This window comes from Idiotropiscis lumnitzeri, chromosome 17, assembly GCF_059441095.1.
Source record: "Idiotropiscis lumnitzeri isolate Australia: NSW breed Sydney's pygmy pipehorse chromosome 17, RoL_Ilum_1.0, whole genome shotgun sequence".
Classification (NCBI taxonomy): Eukaryota; Metazoa; Chordata; class Actinopteri; order Syngnathiformes; family Syngnathidae; genus Idiotropiscis; species Idiotropiscis lumnitzeri.
The window spans coordinates 9,010,738-9,029,906 of NC_142407.1; the positions used below are offsets into that span (position 1 = coordinate 9,010,738).

Here is a 19,169-nt window from a genome sequence, read left to right on the forward strand (position 1 = left end):
TCTGAGATGTTTCTTTGACAAAAGCCGAAAACAGACTGGCAGCATAACAATGGTGCCTGAGCTCTAATGTCTTAAAATTAGGGTGATGTTTGTCAAGAGGAATGGATCCAATAACCATTCCAGTGAACTAACATTAAGTTATGTAGGCTTGCTGCCTTTTGGCTCAGTGCAGAATTATTTGGCACTCATTCTGACGAAAAAAAGAAAAAAAAAATTGCCATAAAAATCTTTCATACATTTTCCACAATGGCACTATAAGGCATTGTCCTTACATTTGTGAATATAATCAGACTTTTCATTTTAAAAGATGAGTAAATTCTGGCCTCGGAAAGCCCTTTGAAGTTTCTAACACTTTGGACTTTCTCACATTCTCCTTGTGACAAGTCAAAGAAGAGTTCCCAATCAAAATACATCACTTTGCTTGAGTTGTATTATTAGTGTATGCTGTCAGTCCATTTTTTTTCTCTCTGAGATGTAACAGAGGTAAACTGAAGTTAAAAAAAAAAAAAAGGAAAACAATAGAACATTTACAATATCATAAAGATGTTGCAACATACCGGCATGCTCCCTTCAGTGTACACTTATCACGCAAGTGTTCAATCCTGCGCATTCGCCAAAGAACCAGAAAAGAAACAAAATTATCGCTCTTTGACAGTTAACATGGTGAAACATATCCAACGTGAGTTCTCGGGGATGAAGAAGTCAACCAAGTTCTTGGGAGGTTACGAGGGTCAAAGACAAAAAAAACAAAACAAAAAAAAACAAAAACGGCCACGGTTGATTGGCAAGAATCTTCTTTCTTTTCTTCGATGAAAGTTGTCAGAAATACTTGAACCATTTAAAGGGTGAACACAGTATCAGGTGCTCATCAAACTGAAACGCAAACAGTGGTTATCGTGTAGGCTGTGCCACACTGAGGCGCAGGTAGATGAGGTTTTAAGGGTGGGGCAAGCAGCCGAAGCCAGTCTGTAGCGTTTAGCAGTCCTAGCCTTCTTGTGAAAGGGCTCCGTGGAGGCCAATGAATGTCCGGAACACATGTGGAGTGAATATACTTTTGGAATGATACAGTAATCCATTTGGCATTCAGATATATGGAGCAGTAGATGCAAGACAGTCGTGAGGGCTGGAAGCCTAAGAGAATGACACATAAATATAGAACTCATGTAACAAGGCTTTCAGCTTTCTACATCTAATTGTTTTCCTCCGTTATTTATTTATTTATTTATTTATTTTTGCGTGTCATGTTGAGGTGGCAGAGAGAATCATCATTTTGCTGGTGCTGATTATGCCTCTCAGACTTGACTGTGATATCAAAATGTGTCCCTTAGCGCCTTCAGCCCCCCGAGAGAATTGGCTCGATAAATTAAGTGTATTTTTTTTTCTTTCTAATTTTCAAGACACGGTCAACAAAGGTAGATATAAAAAAAGACAAACTATAGATCCCTTTGTGGTCTCTCACATGTTAGTTAAAAACAAAAAGCGCTCAGTGATTGACACAAAGTTCTGCTGAAGGGAATGTGAAGGACGATGCTTTTGAAAGAAGAAACACGAGTTACTTCTCGATTTTTGTCGGAGACTCCAGCCCTTACCATCATTCGCCTAACAGGATTAATAAATATAAATTACATCAGAAATTAAAAAAAAATAATAAATTGTCAACATGGTTTGCTTCATTTCACACTTACTATGACCGAATAATCAGTAAAGTGCAATTATGCAACATCAAACAAACAAGATAATGTTAACAGTGAATTGGAAATCGGGTTCAACATATCTGGTTCATGACAATGGCCGTGAGAGGCCTACCTGACTATAGCTGAAATCGGACATAGATATTAACTCTACATGTTTGTGACATTCCTGCCCTGATTTTTACATTGAAGACTGGGAAAAAAAAAAATCAAATAAAAAGTAATGGATACATTCATAGATTAGAAGTAGGCTTTCAAGCTGTGACAGAAATAAAAAAAAAATGGGACAGGTTATATGAGGTTCAACCTGTTTGTTAAATATATTAATGTATGTTTCGTATCCATGTGTGTCTGATATCTTAAAAAGAAATAAAAAGACAAAACAAGGAGCCAATTACGGTTTCACATTTGCTTGTTTCCCTTTTTTTTTTGTTTGTCCGTTTGTTCATTTATTTTATTTTATTTTTTTTAAACCTCTTCCCGAACCTGTAAAACATGTCTGAAGATATCAACGTTAATCTGAGCTATATGGGTGCTGTGTCGGTGCTGTTTTTCTGGGCCAACATGACAATAATAAACTCCTTTCCAACTCACGACATTAAAACACAACTTCATAAACATGAGGTGAAGAAACTTAAGTGCTCTACATTTGACTGCATGCAGTGTTTTCTGAATGTTCCCCTACGAGTCAGCTCGCAGAATTTTTGTCACTTTTATTTTTTTTCCTCCAAAAATTGTCTTTGATACCATGCATTAGAAGACGTGCAAAAAGATAACACCTAACTCCACAAACACATTTTTGATTGTTAATGGCTATGTTATGAATGCTTATAATATGTTATGCTTAGTCCATGCTGGCCAATAGAGAGACATTGTGAAAAAACAGCAGTTACTGAAGCCACAGGTCAAACAAACACGCAAGGGATGCATGGAGTGTAAAACAACATGGATCCATAAAAATCACAATCTTTTTACTCTTATTCTATGTACCTATGGGATAAAACAATGCACAGACAGTTTTCTTGTCCTTTTGTTTTCTTACATCATGTATTTGATTATCTTTTCTCAACTCAAAAAGACAGTGTTTGGTTGGCACTTGATCAGCACTTCTAAACAAGTTATTGATATCTAACAATTGATCGCACACCTACAATTTCAGAAGCTGCAGAGGTCTAGTTTGGCACAGGTTGTCGTCTATGAAGTCTATTATTACTTTTATTCATCTGATCAATACTGTATAGCGTCCTATACACCTCACCGTATGCGCCCGTCTCCGGGAGCATATTTTCTAACCCACTGACCAGACATCTTTTCAACTAAAATATTTTGTATAGTTTACTTATCAAATAGCAGCATCTTCATAACTTACAAAAAGTACATGTAAACCTATTCATTCAAAATTGGAGTAACTTCAAAGGTTCATACAACAGACATAAAACACAAAAACAGGACAACATGCTACTATATTGCTTCCAATATTCTTTACATTTTTCTTACTGTCAAACTAAATAATCCGTGACAGAAATATGGACACCACCGGTTGATGAGTCATCATAATGCACAAACAAATCGCAAAGCTAATCTTAATCAGGCGTAGTTGGCACTCTCATCATCCGCACAAGTATAACATAGTTCACATTGTATTGACAACGCTGGACTGCATTTAGACTACAAACTAGAATAGCTACAATAAAGTACATATAGATCATATGACATGACATATTTGTATTCCACAGAAATGAATTCTAGTCATTTTTCAGATAAGAGGATATGCATAAAGGATGTCATCGTTTCAGCTTGAGGTCACAAACAAGTTCCTAACGTGCTTTCATTTCACTTATGCAATTCTGTTCGCTTTGTTAAGAGGCTGTGGCATGAGCTCCGTTTGTTCAGCCGACATATGAAAATTCATGAATGCTCAACCGATATCTGCTTTCATCTGGGGAAAAAGTCCTTTTCCTATTTTTTATTTATTTTTTTTTTTCGCCCAAAATCTGACTTGTTCTAGACGGAATTGGACACTTTTGAGTTAAAATTGCTGGTTGGTCTAGTGGTGGGTGTCACAGTTTTTTTTTTTTGGAGGCAGGTGTTTTTCTGTGCATTTTAAGCCTTGTGAACTCTGCAGCCTGGCAAAATAGTTTCGTACCCTTTCGACCTAGTGCATAACTCCCACCAGCAGCACACCCAACACCGCTCATGAGAAGACGAGACAGGAGAAAGGAGAAAGAGGGGGGAAGAGAGAGCACAGTGTACTGTACGGGAGGAAAAAAGCACAGAGAGCTTATTAGGTCACAGGTGGAACCTAAGAATGATGACAAACGGTAAACATGCAGGGGGGCAATAAGATGTTGAGTGAAAAGAGGAAAGTTAATGAGGAGCAGAGAGATATCGGAGGATTTGGCACTGTTTTGATCGGAGATTTGAAGAATAGCCCCCTGCAATCAAGCAGTCCAGTTGCATTGATGAACCCCCGCTTGTTTTGTGCTTTTATTTTATTATATGCTAAAACACTGGGCAGTACAACGTTCTATTGGGACAATTATTTCACATGGAGCCAGATTTTTAATGAAGGACTTTGGAGTCAGCCAGAGAGCGGCCCACAGTGGCCATAGCCACAGAAAATGGTAGTGATGGGTAAATGAAGCTTCAAATGTGCTTCATGAACCACTTGTAGTATTTTTGGCCTCCAGTAGATGGCACTCTCTGTTTAACATTGGGCTGATTTGCCATTTTTTTTAAACCCTTTATTTAAACCAACAGTGCCATCTACAGGACACAAAAATACAATAACTGCTTCATGAAGCACATTTGAAGCGTCATTTTTCTATCACTGCAAAATGGTCACACAGACGATCCGTTTGCCTTCCGAAATGCTGTCAGAAAAGTGGAGGCACAACAAAGACTCGGTTCAAATTTTCTACGATACTACTCAACTGTTTTTACGAGCCTCACAGTGGTGTGTTCAGACAGCTGATCTTAGACCTTTGATTTTTTTTTGGGGTGGGGTGGGGTCGATGTGATGTAATTTGGCAGAATAAACATACATTTGCAGATTTCAACACATCCTCCAATTTAAGAGCGGTGTGCCTGTGCTGACGGTCTACATGAGGCATTGTAAGATAAATGCGTTTATGGCGATGTCCCTCTTTGTCAGTGTTGTCGGGGTCTTGCCTGTGGCACGTAGATGTGCACGTGAACATATACACACATCCCAGAAGTAACAAGCAAGCCTCACATTGTGTTCTTAATGTCTCACAGTGCAGTCTTCATAGACTAAGAGTACTCAAGATGAACACAATGGATAGCAGCGCAGAGGGAGGCCAAGGTACTCTTTCAGTGCTTAGAAATGCTCGAAATAGTTGCCCCCCCCCCTAGCTTGAGATTAACTATTATCCATGAAAGACAGTGAGCGCAAAATACTTATGTGATGTTTTATTACATACCCCAAAGTTGGTGACGAGTCACGTGTTTTGGGATTGATAAAAGGCGGCCTGGATGAACTGAAAGAATCATTTTTTTCTCTAGATGCAAATTGAGAAGGATGGCTCACACGGTAAGTGTGACCAAGCCTTCTTTTCAAGTGTCACTCTATTTCCCTTTCGTTAGAAGAATATTTGGTGCCCTTAATGTAAAGGTGATGGTTTGTTTGTTCACAGATATTGATTCAAACAGCAGTGCTTTATTCCCTTTGCACCAAACAGGGGACTTACAACTTGAGCGTGAGTCTGATATTTTATGTTAATTCGAAGGATATGCACATCGGACAATAAGGCAAACCGCTGTCGGGTATATTTTGGCCGTAGCCAATTTTTTTATTTTTTTTTTAAGAGCGTAAGGATCGGTTCGAGAGCTTAATACTGGATCGAAATGCTGACGTCAACCCTTTTCATCATGTTTACAGCATGGGTCACATCTTCTGCGCTACTCATGGCTGGGCAATAAATCAGCCAAGTGGGAGAGGGAGATTTGGATGTGACAATGGGGAATGTAGTGTATATCGCTAATCTTGTAGCACCAGTAAAGGGTTAAACAAGAACCTATTTCGGGTGGTTGTTGCCATGACTGGATGTACTGTATTTCAATGTTTGTGCATTTGTGGGAGCGTTAACTATGTTTTCATGTGAAATATATTTATACATTCCTGTGTGTCTCCTCTATCCTCTCACATGGATTATTGAGCCCCTGAACTATACTCGCAGACTGCACCTGTAAAGTTCAGACTGGGCTTGACTTTTACATTTCGTTCACTGCAAAACATTTGATCCCTGTAAATAAAAAATATCAATAGGCAAATATTTTTTTTACATTCAGATCAACCTGCATTCACAGGTTTAAATATGTTTTTTGAATTGATTCTGATCCTATTAATAAATAATGGATAAAAATATAAAATACCCAAATTTTGAAATTTCAATTCAACAAACGTCAACATAGGTATTAAGGAAATTATTTGCTTCCCGTAAACTGAGGTGGCCTCGGGTGCTTGTTGTAAAATGGCCACCCCCCCCATATCAGTGCCTTCTGCATTGTATACAAAGAGAAATATTTGTGAAACAGCTCCATTAGTTGGCTGTCACCTCACTGGACACGCTCAACTCGCCGGGAGCTGAGGTCTGCAACTGACATCAAAACCATCGAAACAAGATTTAAAAAAAAAAAAACTAAAAGGAAAGTAAATCAGCAATGAGGTTTTAGAGGAAGGTGAAACCATATGCCTCACCCTTGAATCTGCAGCTTGGCAGTGGACCAGTTCATCTTACTCTGATCACCATCGTCAGAAAGGACTCGACACAAACTTTTAAAAAACATCAGGACACATCAGTCCTAAAACATTCAAATATCACACACACTTGTCTTCGGTGTCTCCCCCCTCCTCCTCCTGTTTGATCCTCTCATTTGATTCTGAAATATTAAACAAATATTTGGACATTTCTCGTTCTTCCTCATTGTGACCCTCTCGAATTCCCCTCTCGCTTTGTCCTCTTCCTTTCCTTTCCTCTCTCTTTCCTTTTAACCCACTTTTTGCGGGTTGGTAGCACGCACGCCCTGCTCATAGGTGATCCGCTGGCTGATCAGATACTGCGCTGCTTGTGTAGCTGCTGGCGACCCTGTTATGGTGACTTTACGGTTCCGAGTACCAGGAATGAACTCCCCCTTTTTGGAGATCTGGATGCGGGCTCCTGTTAGCTCCTGGTACTCTACCAGCGTTTTTCCTCCTTTTCCCAAAATTGCACCCACCAGATTCTCAGGTACAGCAATTTCAACCACGTCCTTAGCTCCATCCGCAAGCTTCTCTGTCGCTAATAGGGAGGAGGCCATCAGTGGGGATGAAGCGTTTAGGTAACCATTGGAAGCACCTGTAGCGGCTGCGAGAGAACCGAGCGAGAAGCCACCGAGCCCGGTCGCCGGGTGGCCAGCACTGCTGGAGGCGTCGCTAGCATAGGAGGCTAAGAGGTTAGCTGCAGCGGCGGCCGCCGGGTTAGCACTCGCCGCGACGGCAGCGAGGACACCAGAGGCTGCTGCGGGGTTAAGGCCCAAGCCCAAGGTGTTGGTATTGTAGCCGTAGCTGGCCAGCGTGTTGAGGGCTGACGTGATGGCCAGGAGGTCATTGCCAGAGAAGCTAGACATGGCAGCGGGGAAGGCACCCATTCCTGTCAAGCCGGCCTGGCCCAGAAGGCTGGAGGCAGTGGCGGCTGCCGCAGCGGCGTTGGGCAGCACCTCGGCCGTGTTGGCATAGGGGGATCCGGTGGGGTTGGAGTTAGCGACTGGGCCGGAGACGTTGGAATAACTGATGTTGAGGCAGCTGCTGCTCTGAGGGTCCTCCTGGATTTTTTGGACTATGATTTCCACAGCCTTACGGTTCTGTTCCGGCTCACCACTGATTGTTACCACTCGCTCCTGCAGGTTGATGCCCTCCGGCTTCTGGGAGAGCTGAACCCAAGCCCCTGACTGCTCCATCACTGCTTTCACTGTGGCTCCTCCCTTTCCAATAATCAGCCCAGCTGTGCTGTTGGGCACAATCAGTTTGGCCTGCGGAAAAATATCAATTATATATAGTAGCAGCAAAATGAACAAGAGGACCTTTTAACAGCATCAACAGAACGAGCGACGGCTCTGACTGAGTCACCGCAATGCCAGCGCCTGCTTTACTCAGCGATTTGTTAATCCTAGGGGTTTAAGCTACAGCTGTCACATGGCGCTGTCTTGCTATGAAAAACTGGAGGTAAAAATAACCACATACCCTCACTTTTTCCTGACCTTGCCAGCCTGTGTGGGTCATGGCCCAGAGAATGACTAACGGTGGTAACCAATAAACACGGTGTCCTAGAAGTGAACTGTGCCTACCACATAGAGACCACACACAACACAACTAGAGTATTTGCAATGATGGATGATGTGACAACTCCCCCAAAGGCCAAACAAAAATATCTCAATTGGCCCCTCGTGGCTAGCTGCAATATAGACTTCTTATTTCGGCGTAAATCATGTCGAGATCAATATCTTATGAGTGGGTCAGAACGAGGCCCATCCACCAATTAATACTTGCAGATTCCGCTTTCATCGACAGTATATCATCATCACATGGCGGCGGCAACTTTATATGACATCTTTTCATTTAGCTTTTCAACAGGAGATCATGAGGAAGAGACGACGTGATTAAACACCAACAAGCGTTTACTGCACCTGTTTGATACGGTCAGGGTTGACTGTGGTCTGCGGCTGCAGTATGCTGACAGGTTCTGGCTTCTGAGCGCTCTGGGGCATCTCTCGGACTTTCTCAGCAATGAAGTTGTGGACACCATTGAGGGCTTCAACGGTACCCTGTATCAGACAGACGCGCTCTGTTGTTCCTGCAATGACGGCATATGAAGTGATCGGTTACTTTCATGTGCTTCGAATGGATTTCTGGGATTTGCCTAAATCTACATTCAGATGAAGACTTCCTGGCAATGAAAAATGTTCCTTGACATTCTACAAAGCGACCCAATTACTGAGCTATTCCTTCCTTCCCCCATTTATACAATCAACAGAGAAACAGCTGAAAGAAAGAAGCACGCTTGGTTAGTGAGCCACAGGGGGGGGGGGGATTCCTCTTCAGTGATGTAACACTTTCACCATACTAACATCGAGTCTTACTTGCCTTGCGGTTCTAAGAGGCGAAACAACCTCTGGGGTTCCTTTCGACACCCCCCATCGTTACGCTCAATTGAAAAAAAAACACTCACGCTTTTGTGTGGTCTTTCCTGTCTTGCTCTCTCAATTTTATCGCCGCTCAGAAATTACAATAGTCGTCAGTAGATTGAAAAGCTTTAAGGCTCAACCATCCTAAACGGGAAAATATTTTTGAAAGATTCTGATGGGTTGGGCTAGTGATGGGAAAATGAAGCTTCAAATTTGCTTCATGAACCAGTTGTAGTATTTTGGAGTCCTGTAGATGGCACTGTTGGTTTAAATAAAGGGTTTGAAAAAATGTCAAGTCAGCCCAATGTTGAAGAGAGAGTGCCATCTACTGGAGTCCAAAAATACTACAACCGGTTCATGAAGCAAATTTGAAGCTTCATTGACCCATCACTAGGTTGGGCAATGCTATTCCACTCCAGTCCAGTGGTTGGCAATTGTAATGCAACAATGTGACTGCGAATTTCCATACACAACAAGATTTATTTTCTTTTTTTTTTTTTATACCCACAGCTGATGGTTTCTGACCCATGCAACCCACCATGCCACCCATCTACAATGAGGCAATGGAAATAGGTTCACATGATTTTACATAAACATTGTAGTGAACAAACGCCAAGCAAAACAATACTTGTCGTCTTGGCTTCCACAGTTGGATTCGTTGTTTGCCAAATTCGAAAGTAAACATGAGAGGAAGTGACACCTTAAAAAAAAAAACAGGCGCGTGAACATAGCCTACTTTCAACCCTCCCTTTGGAACTCAAGTTTGTGTGTGGACATGCTTTATGTCAGTGGGATCTCACTAAAGCAGTCATGTTTGAACAGAATCAGCTGGGAGAATTGGCATCAAACTCTAAACAGTTTTTGGCTTGTGTGTAAAGAACTGGCTTTGTAACGACTGAAATTGGTTACATTTAATGCAAGATTTCAAACAAAGAATCTTTGTGGTAGGTTTCTCTAAATAAATGGCTCTGAGGTCCATTACCTTAGTTGTAAAAGAAAACCTTTTGTTCTGGAATGCTTCAGGTGGTAGAATGTTGGTCGAGAAGAATTTCCAGCACAACCCCCAGCTTCCAATTCTAAAGGTCACCGATTGTGATTGTAACCCTCTAATTGCCCTTCGTCATCATAATGTGAGTGCATATGAGTTACAAATAATGAGCAAACCCACACACCGCTCCCCTCATGCCCATCTTTGGATGTGAAAGTGAGTGTGAATGAGACAACTTGATAAAGTAGCAAGATTCAAGCGCGGCCTTTTTTCTTTTTTTTTCCACAGTGCAAACACTTTCATTTCACTGAAGTAAAATGACATCAAGAATATCACCAGTGTATAAGACCCATCCGGAGAATGTTCTGTGTTGCTGAAGAACAAATACCACAGGGTCTCGGGTATATGTCAGGCAGGCTTTACTCTCGGGAAAAGTGCTACTTTGCTATCTCCCCTTTTAGAACATCTCTGGGACAGCATCGCTGTCTCAGGGAATTATCCTCCGTGGGTTTGAAAAGTTAAACCAGAGCGAAAATACCTGCATTCTCACTTATTGTCAGTATGTGAGAATAACCATGGCTGATTTGATTTTTTTTACTTTTTTTCCAATTAGTGAGTTGTCTCACATTTAAATATGATGAGTCCTCAGAACACAAATAGTTGGCCATTTCGGAGCGGTCGGAATGTGACAAAATATCCTTAAATCTAATCCTCTTGGTCGTGAGTATGCTGGAACTAGTGATGGTTAACTGAAGGTTCAAATGTGCTTCATGAACCAGTTGTAGTATTTTTGGACTCCAGTAGATGGCGCTCTCTGTTCAACATTGGGCTGAAGGCCATTTTTTAAACCCATTATTTAAACCAACAGTGCCATCTACAGGACACCAAAATACTACAACTGGTTCATGAAGCACATTTGACGCTTCATTTTCCCATCACTAGTTGGAACTTATCCCAGCTGACTTTGGACAAAAGGTGAGATACACGTAGGACTGGCTGCAGGTATTTAATTTAGTTTTAAATGCAATGTAATGTGATTTTAATTTGGGTCTCATCTCACTTTTTACAGAGATGAGTTGCAGATGTTTACATACGTTATTCGACCTTTTTTAGGATAAGCGGTTTGGATAAAGGATGGATGGTTGAGTATTAGCTGTATTTAATATCATGACCCGAATAACTGCTCCTATACAAAGGAGCCAATTTATGCATTTATGCAGAGAAGCAAACACACAGGCAGCAACTGAAATGCCTAAAGAGTTTGAAACCACAGACACACGCAGTTGGTGTTGTTGCACCTGCCGGTCATTTTTGAAGTCACAAAGCGGCAGAGGGAAGCATGCCAGTGCGGGTTTTTAACCTAATATGTGCTTTTATGTCAACTCATAAATTCTTCATTATTAGTAACATTTCCAAACAGGAACTCACACAAGTCACTAATGTTGCTTTATAGCCAAGTTCAAAGGAATGCAAAATACAGGGTGTGTGAAATAAATAGCGGGTGTAATGTCCTATTTGTTCTCTTCGGTTATTTTCGTTGGTTTGCATTACTGTGGAAAAGGCACATTAATGAAAGAGTAATTGTCAAACTAGACCTCGCTTTGTATGAATATTAAAACATTTGAGGGCTATAATCACCTTTTTTCGCCTGCTGGCATAGAAGCAAAAAAACAAAATGTTTAGAGATACCAATACTGTATAAATAATTTAAATTTTGAGTTGGAGACATTCTTTTGTTGGCAGAGGGAATCGACGTTTCATTCCCTCAGCCTTATCAGAGATACCAGTGACTTCTTTAATGTAGATTTTGGATGAGCAAAATTGTAATCCTTCATCTTAGTTGCTAAGATCTCCCGGAGAAGAATGTAATACCGCTTCAACTTGAAATCTCCTGTATGATGTCTTTGCAATGCTGCATGCCACATATCACTCGAATTATTCATCACACCTAGAGTGCCCGTCTTTCACTTCTAAATTAAGGAATGCCAAGTGATGTGGTTATCAAACATTTTGCAAACATATCTGTCCATTGACAATCATGCTTTCACCACAAATTTACAAATTCCTCCTTTTGTGCCCAATATTACAAATGAAACTAAATGAAACTAAACACCAAGACCGTGAAAGCGCAAATGATTTTCATATCGGGGATAACCAGACATGTGGACACCCTACAAGAGAAATCAGCGCTGCTTAAACATTAAGGGCCCAGTTTTTGCATGCAAGGCAAGTCTTGTTCAAAGCTATTTTTTTTTTCTTTTAGTATTATCAAAGATGGGCACAGGTACAAAGGGCCGTTTGCGCCGTTGTAGGAGAGAACGCCGACTTGTTTACCAGCCAATGGAAACGGCTCCCTTCATTCCCTTTAAAAGTTAGCGATCTGGATGTGCACAGTCTTTGATATTAAGGATGTAGAAATAGACTCGCTGGAGACCATGCAGAGTGCTGAAGCATGCAACGTAGATTGGTGGATGATGTAAAATTGGTCAAACACCGCTGAGAAGTGGGCAGTTCCACCCCAATCGGTTTTGTCCGCGTGTGAACCTCAGTCTGCAAAGCTGTGCCGCCGCCCAGGGAAGTGAGTGAGTGAGTTAAGAAAAATATATTAAAGATGATGCCGATAATGGTTCGTTCATAGAGTTTATTTCTTTAATAATTCAGATGGTTTGATGAACACTGTTGTCATATCTGTAAAAAAAAAAATCCGATGACTTCCACCACACATGTCCGTGGGGCTCAGAATCTGTCTTCCTGCATCTCCATCAAATCCACCAAAATCGTGTTATACCACCGGCGCCACAACTTAGACCTGCTCCAACCTGGTTTAACGTCTGGTCTATGTTAACCACTCTGTCAAATATGCAAGAAAAAAAAAAAAAAAGCCCTATCTGACAGAACTTTCAGAACTGTTGCTAAATGCCATAAAATGTGCCTCTGCCTTGGATCCATTCCAGAGAGCAGAATTGTTGTACTGCCCAGGCATCTGCCGCAATAGTTTTAGCTTTTAATCTGATCAAATATAACGATATTTGTTACTTTGCTATCTCGAATCAATTTTGCCTACATCTATTGGAATAGTTTGGATGAGCGATCAGGGTTGCAAGGGAGTCTCCAATTGCCCACGTCACATGCACGGTCAACTACATCATTCGGTAGGGGTGGGGGTAGGCGGGGGGGGGTCTAGTTTTACCGGCTGCCAATGTCATGCATGGACACCAGCGAGTCTATTTTTGTTTTTGCGATATCAAGCGCGGCATACTTGGGCATACTGCGCCTACGGCTGCACCGATTTTGATGCAAACTCCTAGGATTGGCCGGGAAAAGACAACTTCCATCCCAGAGAGGGGCAAATTCCCCCGTTATGCCCAATTCTACCTGCACACAGACTAGCAAAAAAAAAAAAAAATCCACCTATGATATATTTTTATTTGAATAAATGAAGCGCAAATCAAGGCACATCCTCTTCCTTTAAACCTTATTTTTTCATTCATCATTAAAAAATTATAAAAAAAAAAAAATAATTAAAAAATAGAAAGCAAAGGAAGAGCCATCCAACTACTCGCTGCTACCAGCCCGGTACTCATTGCTTGTAGCTAGCAGCTCGCTGCTGGCCATGAATGCAGAAGACGTGCCGAAGCACACAATGACGGCACAATTAACTTGTGTTTCTCAGCATCCTAAATAAGGCAATAAAAATTGTGACAAGGCAAGCCGGAAAGTCGAAAAGATAAGCTTTTATTTTGAAGTTAAGCCTCTGCATCGGCAATGTTTGTTAGTGTGATATTTATTATTTATTAGCGATAAGGTTTAAGTACTGCGTATGTTTGCAGCTTCCTTGACATATTTAGATGACGTTGTACGCACCAAATAAACTGTTTCCCGAGGCAGGAAAAAAAATCCTCAATCACTTTTTATTTACCGAATTACTCAAGGACTCGTTTCACGGCTCGTTGCCAAAATGATCCTATACGGAATTATATAATAAATGAATGTTTTCAACTGCTGCTATTTATTTATCATACTGAATGTGGACTGATCATGTTGCTTTCATGTGAACGCGCACATTTTTTTTTTTTTTACCAGGATGTCACTATTTGACACAGCCTAAACTCATGTTTTATTTATTAAAAAAAAATAATACATTTGAGGCCGGCCCAGTTTGCCCGAGACATCGGCGACAGCCAAATGGTGTCTCTGTATCAGTCATCTACTAAAGTACAATTGAATAGGTCAAAAAAAATTTTAAATGTGATTTATCAAGATTAAATAATTACAAAGCCTCTAATATATATATATATATATATATATATATATATATATATATATATATATATATATATATATATATATATATATATAAAACATCTCAATGACAAAACAATCTAACACAAACATAGAATAGGCTCCAGCAAAAAAAAAAAAAAATGCGGTTAATGTATTTTTTTTATTTATATTAAAATCATCAACTCCCACCTCTCTCCTCTCTTTGCGCCTGCTTACACACAGCAATGTGAATCACTGGGTGTGAGTGGGTGTGTGTATGTGCCGCTTGCACTGCGCGAGTGGGCACATGTAAAGCACAGTGCACTGCATTAACGGGGGCTCAAGAAATTCACTCAGGCAAAGTTTTTGTTTTCAAGCCAAAAGTGCAAACTCCTTGGAAAAAAAGCAACGCATTCCAGGGCCGGCATGCAAGTCAAATTTTAGTATGAGGTCATCAAATCTGGCCCGAGCCCTCCTAACTACTCGCAACCAAATCTTCAAGAAAGACAGGGCGGGGAGAAGGCAAGAGGAAACTTGGCTTGTGTTGGTGTACTTTGAGTACAGCTGGGAGAGGGGTCATGTCCACCGAGAGAGATTGAAACAGGCTATTTCTGGGATGGCCCGCCTGTCCCCTCTCACATACAATCATGCATCATCCCCACTCTTCACTATCTCTACTCACTCATCCCTGCTATCCACACCGAGGCCTAATTTTACGGTCCCCATCAGGAACTTTTTGAATGCCCGCTTTCATGTTTCTCGTGGAGGCGTGAGTTGAACTTAGTCAGACTGAGAAGCATGCAGGAGAAAATGGCTGCACCGGTCGCTGTCCCCCTGATCTCTCCCGTGAGTGATTGTGCTGGTGTTGGAGTGTGCTCAGACTGCCGCAGGAAGACAGATGAGGGCGTGAACTGTGTGTAATGGTATTAGCATGCTACATCAGCCAAAATGGCGAGTGATTTCTCAGCAAAAGTAAACCACGTTGCAGAATTATCTATTTGTTCAAATGACACTTTTGTTTTGTCAATCTTGACCGGCTCCTGTGGTATTGTGAATGTCGCAGAAGATGTGTGAGCCAATCAAATCCTTGCCAGAACTCTCCATGAACTCCTCTTGTCAATCATCACAATTATGAGATGGCCGCAGCAAATGGGCAATTTTCACCATGTGGACAATACAAAAAGGGAAAAGTAAGAATACACGCACAGTAATCTCTACATTTGTATTTGTATTTATTGAGAAAGCGGAATATATCACCGTAAACATAGTTGAGCCACCACTTTTGACCAAGACCCAAAGAAAATAAATTTATTGTGCGGTTACCTTCCAAAAATAACATGCAATAAGCGAAATCCGAAGGTTCAATTCATTTTTTTTTTTCATTTAATTTTTTTCAAGTTCGACGGGCCGGATTAAAACATTTAATGGGCCGCGTGTGGCCCCCGGGCCGTAGTTTGCCCACGCCTGCTTTCTAATCTTAAACTGTTTTTTCTTGAACATAATCTCGAATCGCATTTTAGGCAATCTTGGTGGATTGCGCTTAATAAATGCTTGGGGGAACTGAAACTAAATTGCCATGACTACCGTTGCTTCTTCATTGTCGTCTTCTTCTTTTATAGGAGACTCAGAAGCAACTTCCACCGGAAGTACGGACATGGAAGACGGCTGTAGTCATGGCAACTTGGTTTTGGTTTCCACAAGGATTTCCAAAGTACATTAATCCAGCAGGATTATATTTTTGCTGACAATGTGACACGGGATTCTGGTTAAAAAGATTAAAAAGCAAAACTTTAACGTAATTATTAAGATGACATTTCGTCCTCTTTATAGTGCTGCCGGAATGCAGAAGGTACTCTGCTTATATTCATTTCAAGGCAGCTTTCTCTTAATTTGTACTGCCTGTTGTGGGATCCTTTTTTTGGTGGTGCATTCTGAATACCAGAACGGCATTTTTTTTTTTTTTTACAATTTTCTGAGTTTCCGATTTGTCCCAGCGAACCCACGATGAGGGAACGGGGATTTTGCAGGCGAAAAGCTGTCTAGTGTTGATGTTCTTGTTTTTTTGTGAAAGACAATACTATCGTGGGACCCCACATTGCTTATTAAATTAATACATAATTAAATTGTAATAAATTTGTAATTTATGTAAAACGACACTACATCCGTTTTGTACAACTTTTTATCCCTGGGGGTAATGGAAAATTTTGTTCTGCCTGCATTACACCAGACAAATAACTACTTTGCATATGTGTTATTACCAAACTTGTGTTACAGGCCTAAGCAGAGATGGTTGCGGGGGGGGGGGTTGTTCATGTCTTGCTCAAAGGCACCAGTACTCGGGAATCAGACAAGCGCCTCTCCAACAGTCAATGTCCACAGTAACATTCAAAGCTTTTACCATCCATTCTCCAAAGTCTTTCAGATCATGTATTTTTGTCTTTGTTTAGTGCAATATTTCTTCCATCTGGACATTTTCTGTAGCGTTTGTCCCACGAGAGGCAGCGCACACCTGGACTCGCAGGGTACATGTAGACAAACAACCATTTGTAGTCACAATCACACCTCTGGCGAATTTAGGCTCTTCAGTTTACCGAATATGAGTAGTTTGGGGATTTTGGCGCTAACTACTATGAATCACTAGTGATGGGAAAATGAAGCTTCAAATTTGCTTCATGAACCAGTTGTTGTATTTTTGAGCCCTGTAGATGGCACTGTTGGTTTAAATAAAGGGTTTAAAAAATGGCAAGTCAGCCCAATGTTGAACAGAGAGTGCCATCTACTGGAGTCCAAAAATACTACAACTGGTTCATGAAGCAGATTCGAAGCTTCATTTACCCATCACTACGAACCACTGCACCCACTGTGCTGCCGTCTTGTCAAATTTCTATTTCTTAGGTCTCGTGCTACGTTTCCCAATGTGGTGTTACTCTTTACTGTCATTTGCATGTAGAAACTCATTCTTCAAGGGCACACTAACACTGGACTAGGTCTACCATACGTTTTTTCTCAGTTATTCCTGAGACTGGCTCGCACTCTCACTGCGATACACTCATTCATATTTCTGAGCAATAATGGCTAACTTCATCGCATTGCATGTGGCCTGTGACTGACTAACAATCAGTCCAGGTTGGTGTCTGCCTTTTGTGCAAAGTCAGCTGGGATAGGTGCCAGTTCTCCGCAACCCTGAGCAGCATAAACGCTATTAGAAAATGGATGGATGTATTTCAAGAGGGTATGGTTATTTCTATTCTTCACTGTGGCAGTTATCATTTGTCTGCAGTGGGGGGGGGTGATTGTGTTTATAGTATATGACTTGTCTACATTGTGCACTGGTTATAACCATGTAACGAGTGAGCACAGCACGGTATTTGACTTTGCTAATTTGTTCTATTTATTTTGTTGATATCTGATATTGTTGGCTGTTGTCATTTTTAATTTTCGGGGAAGCCTAGAGAGCACGATGGCCTCGCAGTTTAGTGGTCGTGGGTTCGATTCCGGCTCCGGCCTTTCTGTGTGGAGTTTGCATCTTCTCCCCGTGCCTGCGTGGGTTTTCTCCGGGTACTCCGGTTTATTCCCACATTCTAAAAACATGCCTGGTAGGTCGATTGAACGCTCTAAATTGTGCCTATTTATGAGTTTGAGCGCGGATGATTGTTCGTCTCTATGTGCCCTGTGATTGGCTGGCAACCAGTTCAGGGTGTCCCCCGCCTACTGTCCTGAGATAGCTGGGATAGGCTCCAGCACCCCCACGACCCTCGCGAGGAGAAGCGGTACAGATAATGGATGGATGGATGGAAGCCGAGAGGAAGCAGGACTTGCGTCAAACGTGCTTAAGTGCAATGCCAGTGCAATTTGCTAAGTAGCTTATTAAAGCTGGTACAGACTGTCCACGGTTTCTGATGGTTCTATTCCTAGGGCGGCAATATATGACTTTGTTTGTTGTTATTCGAGCCCGACCGATTAATATCAGGACAATTTAATTGGCAACAAAACAAAGATTTTTGATAATTTTTTTCCCCAATTGTTTTGTTTTCCGCATTATAACTCATTACAACACAAAGGTACTAACAGTCACATTGGCTGGAGTGGGAATTCAGAAGTGCGAGCTTTTTCAAATCAGCCATTATTTTGGGAGTATAAAACCTATTCATCTCATCTTTGTGACCGGGACCAATACTACATAATTTCACTTTAAAAGCAGTAATTGCATTCTAAATATAGACACTGTGAAGTACACTGGAATAGGAACGATAATGCTTTGACTGCAAGCGTTCTATAAACATCTGGACCTAATAAGCACCGAGATGCACAGCACCTGTTATATATATTTTTTTTTTTAGCAGTTTGAAGCTTGCCCTGAGGCATGAAGGACAAACACAGACTCCTCTACAGCTTGGGCATTTGTGTATGGGGAAAAAAAAAACTGCATCCTTCACCTGTTGAAATATCGGTGAATGACTGAATACTCCACATCCTGCAACTCCAAGATTTTTTTCTGTTTAACGCTAAGGAATCCAGAATACTTAAAAAAGAAAAGGGAACCGTTAAAAATGAGTACCCAAAGGCAAGTATCTTGAGTAAAATTCAAACGGTCTGCGGTAGCATAATATATACAGTATACACATATATAAAAAGTGTACAAGCCCCCATCCGAATGCCAAGTTTAGTGATGTAAAAAAAATTGAGACCAAGATAAATCATTTCAAAATTTCCACCTCCATCAATGTGAGCTGGACAACTGAAAAAAAAACTACAAAAACCTGTCTGCATGAATATTAGGCTTCACATGTTTTTAGAGCTGATCACTGAGTTAAAAACGAAATTAATTAAATACAAATAGTGGAAAAAATTTGAAAGCGAATCTAACAGTATAATAGACGAAAACCTTGCATTATTAACGATTACAGCATTCAATGTCCCTGGAGTGAACGAATTTGCGTTTTCTGTAGTGATTTATTTTGCGGATCAATTAATGACATCACTGATTGATATGACATCACAGCCGATCACCTATTTTGCATAAAATGCTGAATATCTGCCGATCC

General features: G+C 41.0%; 1 protein-coding gene across 2 annotated transcripts in view; it reads right to left on the reverse strand.

Moving 5' to 3' along the window:
• The window catches only part of nova1 (NOVA alternative splicing regulator 1), a 28,173-nt gene continuing 9,004 nt past the window's right edge, over window positions 1-19,169 (reverse strand). For both annotated transcript variants that reach the window (XM_088278985.1, XM_088278986.1), the window contains exons 3-5: window positions 8,376-8,542; window positions 6,412-7,721; window positions 1-1,131 (exon numbers count right to left, since the gene is read on the reverse strand). In XM_088278985.1, the coding sequence (XP_088135111.1) occupies window positions 6,702-7,721; window positions 8,376-8,542 (1,187 nt within the window). In that variant the 3' untranslated portion in view covers window positions 1-1,131; window positions 6,412-6,701. The remainder of the gene's footprint in view (window positions 1,132-6,411; window positions 7,722-8,375; window positions 8,543-19,169) is intronic.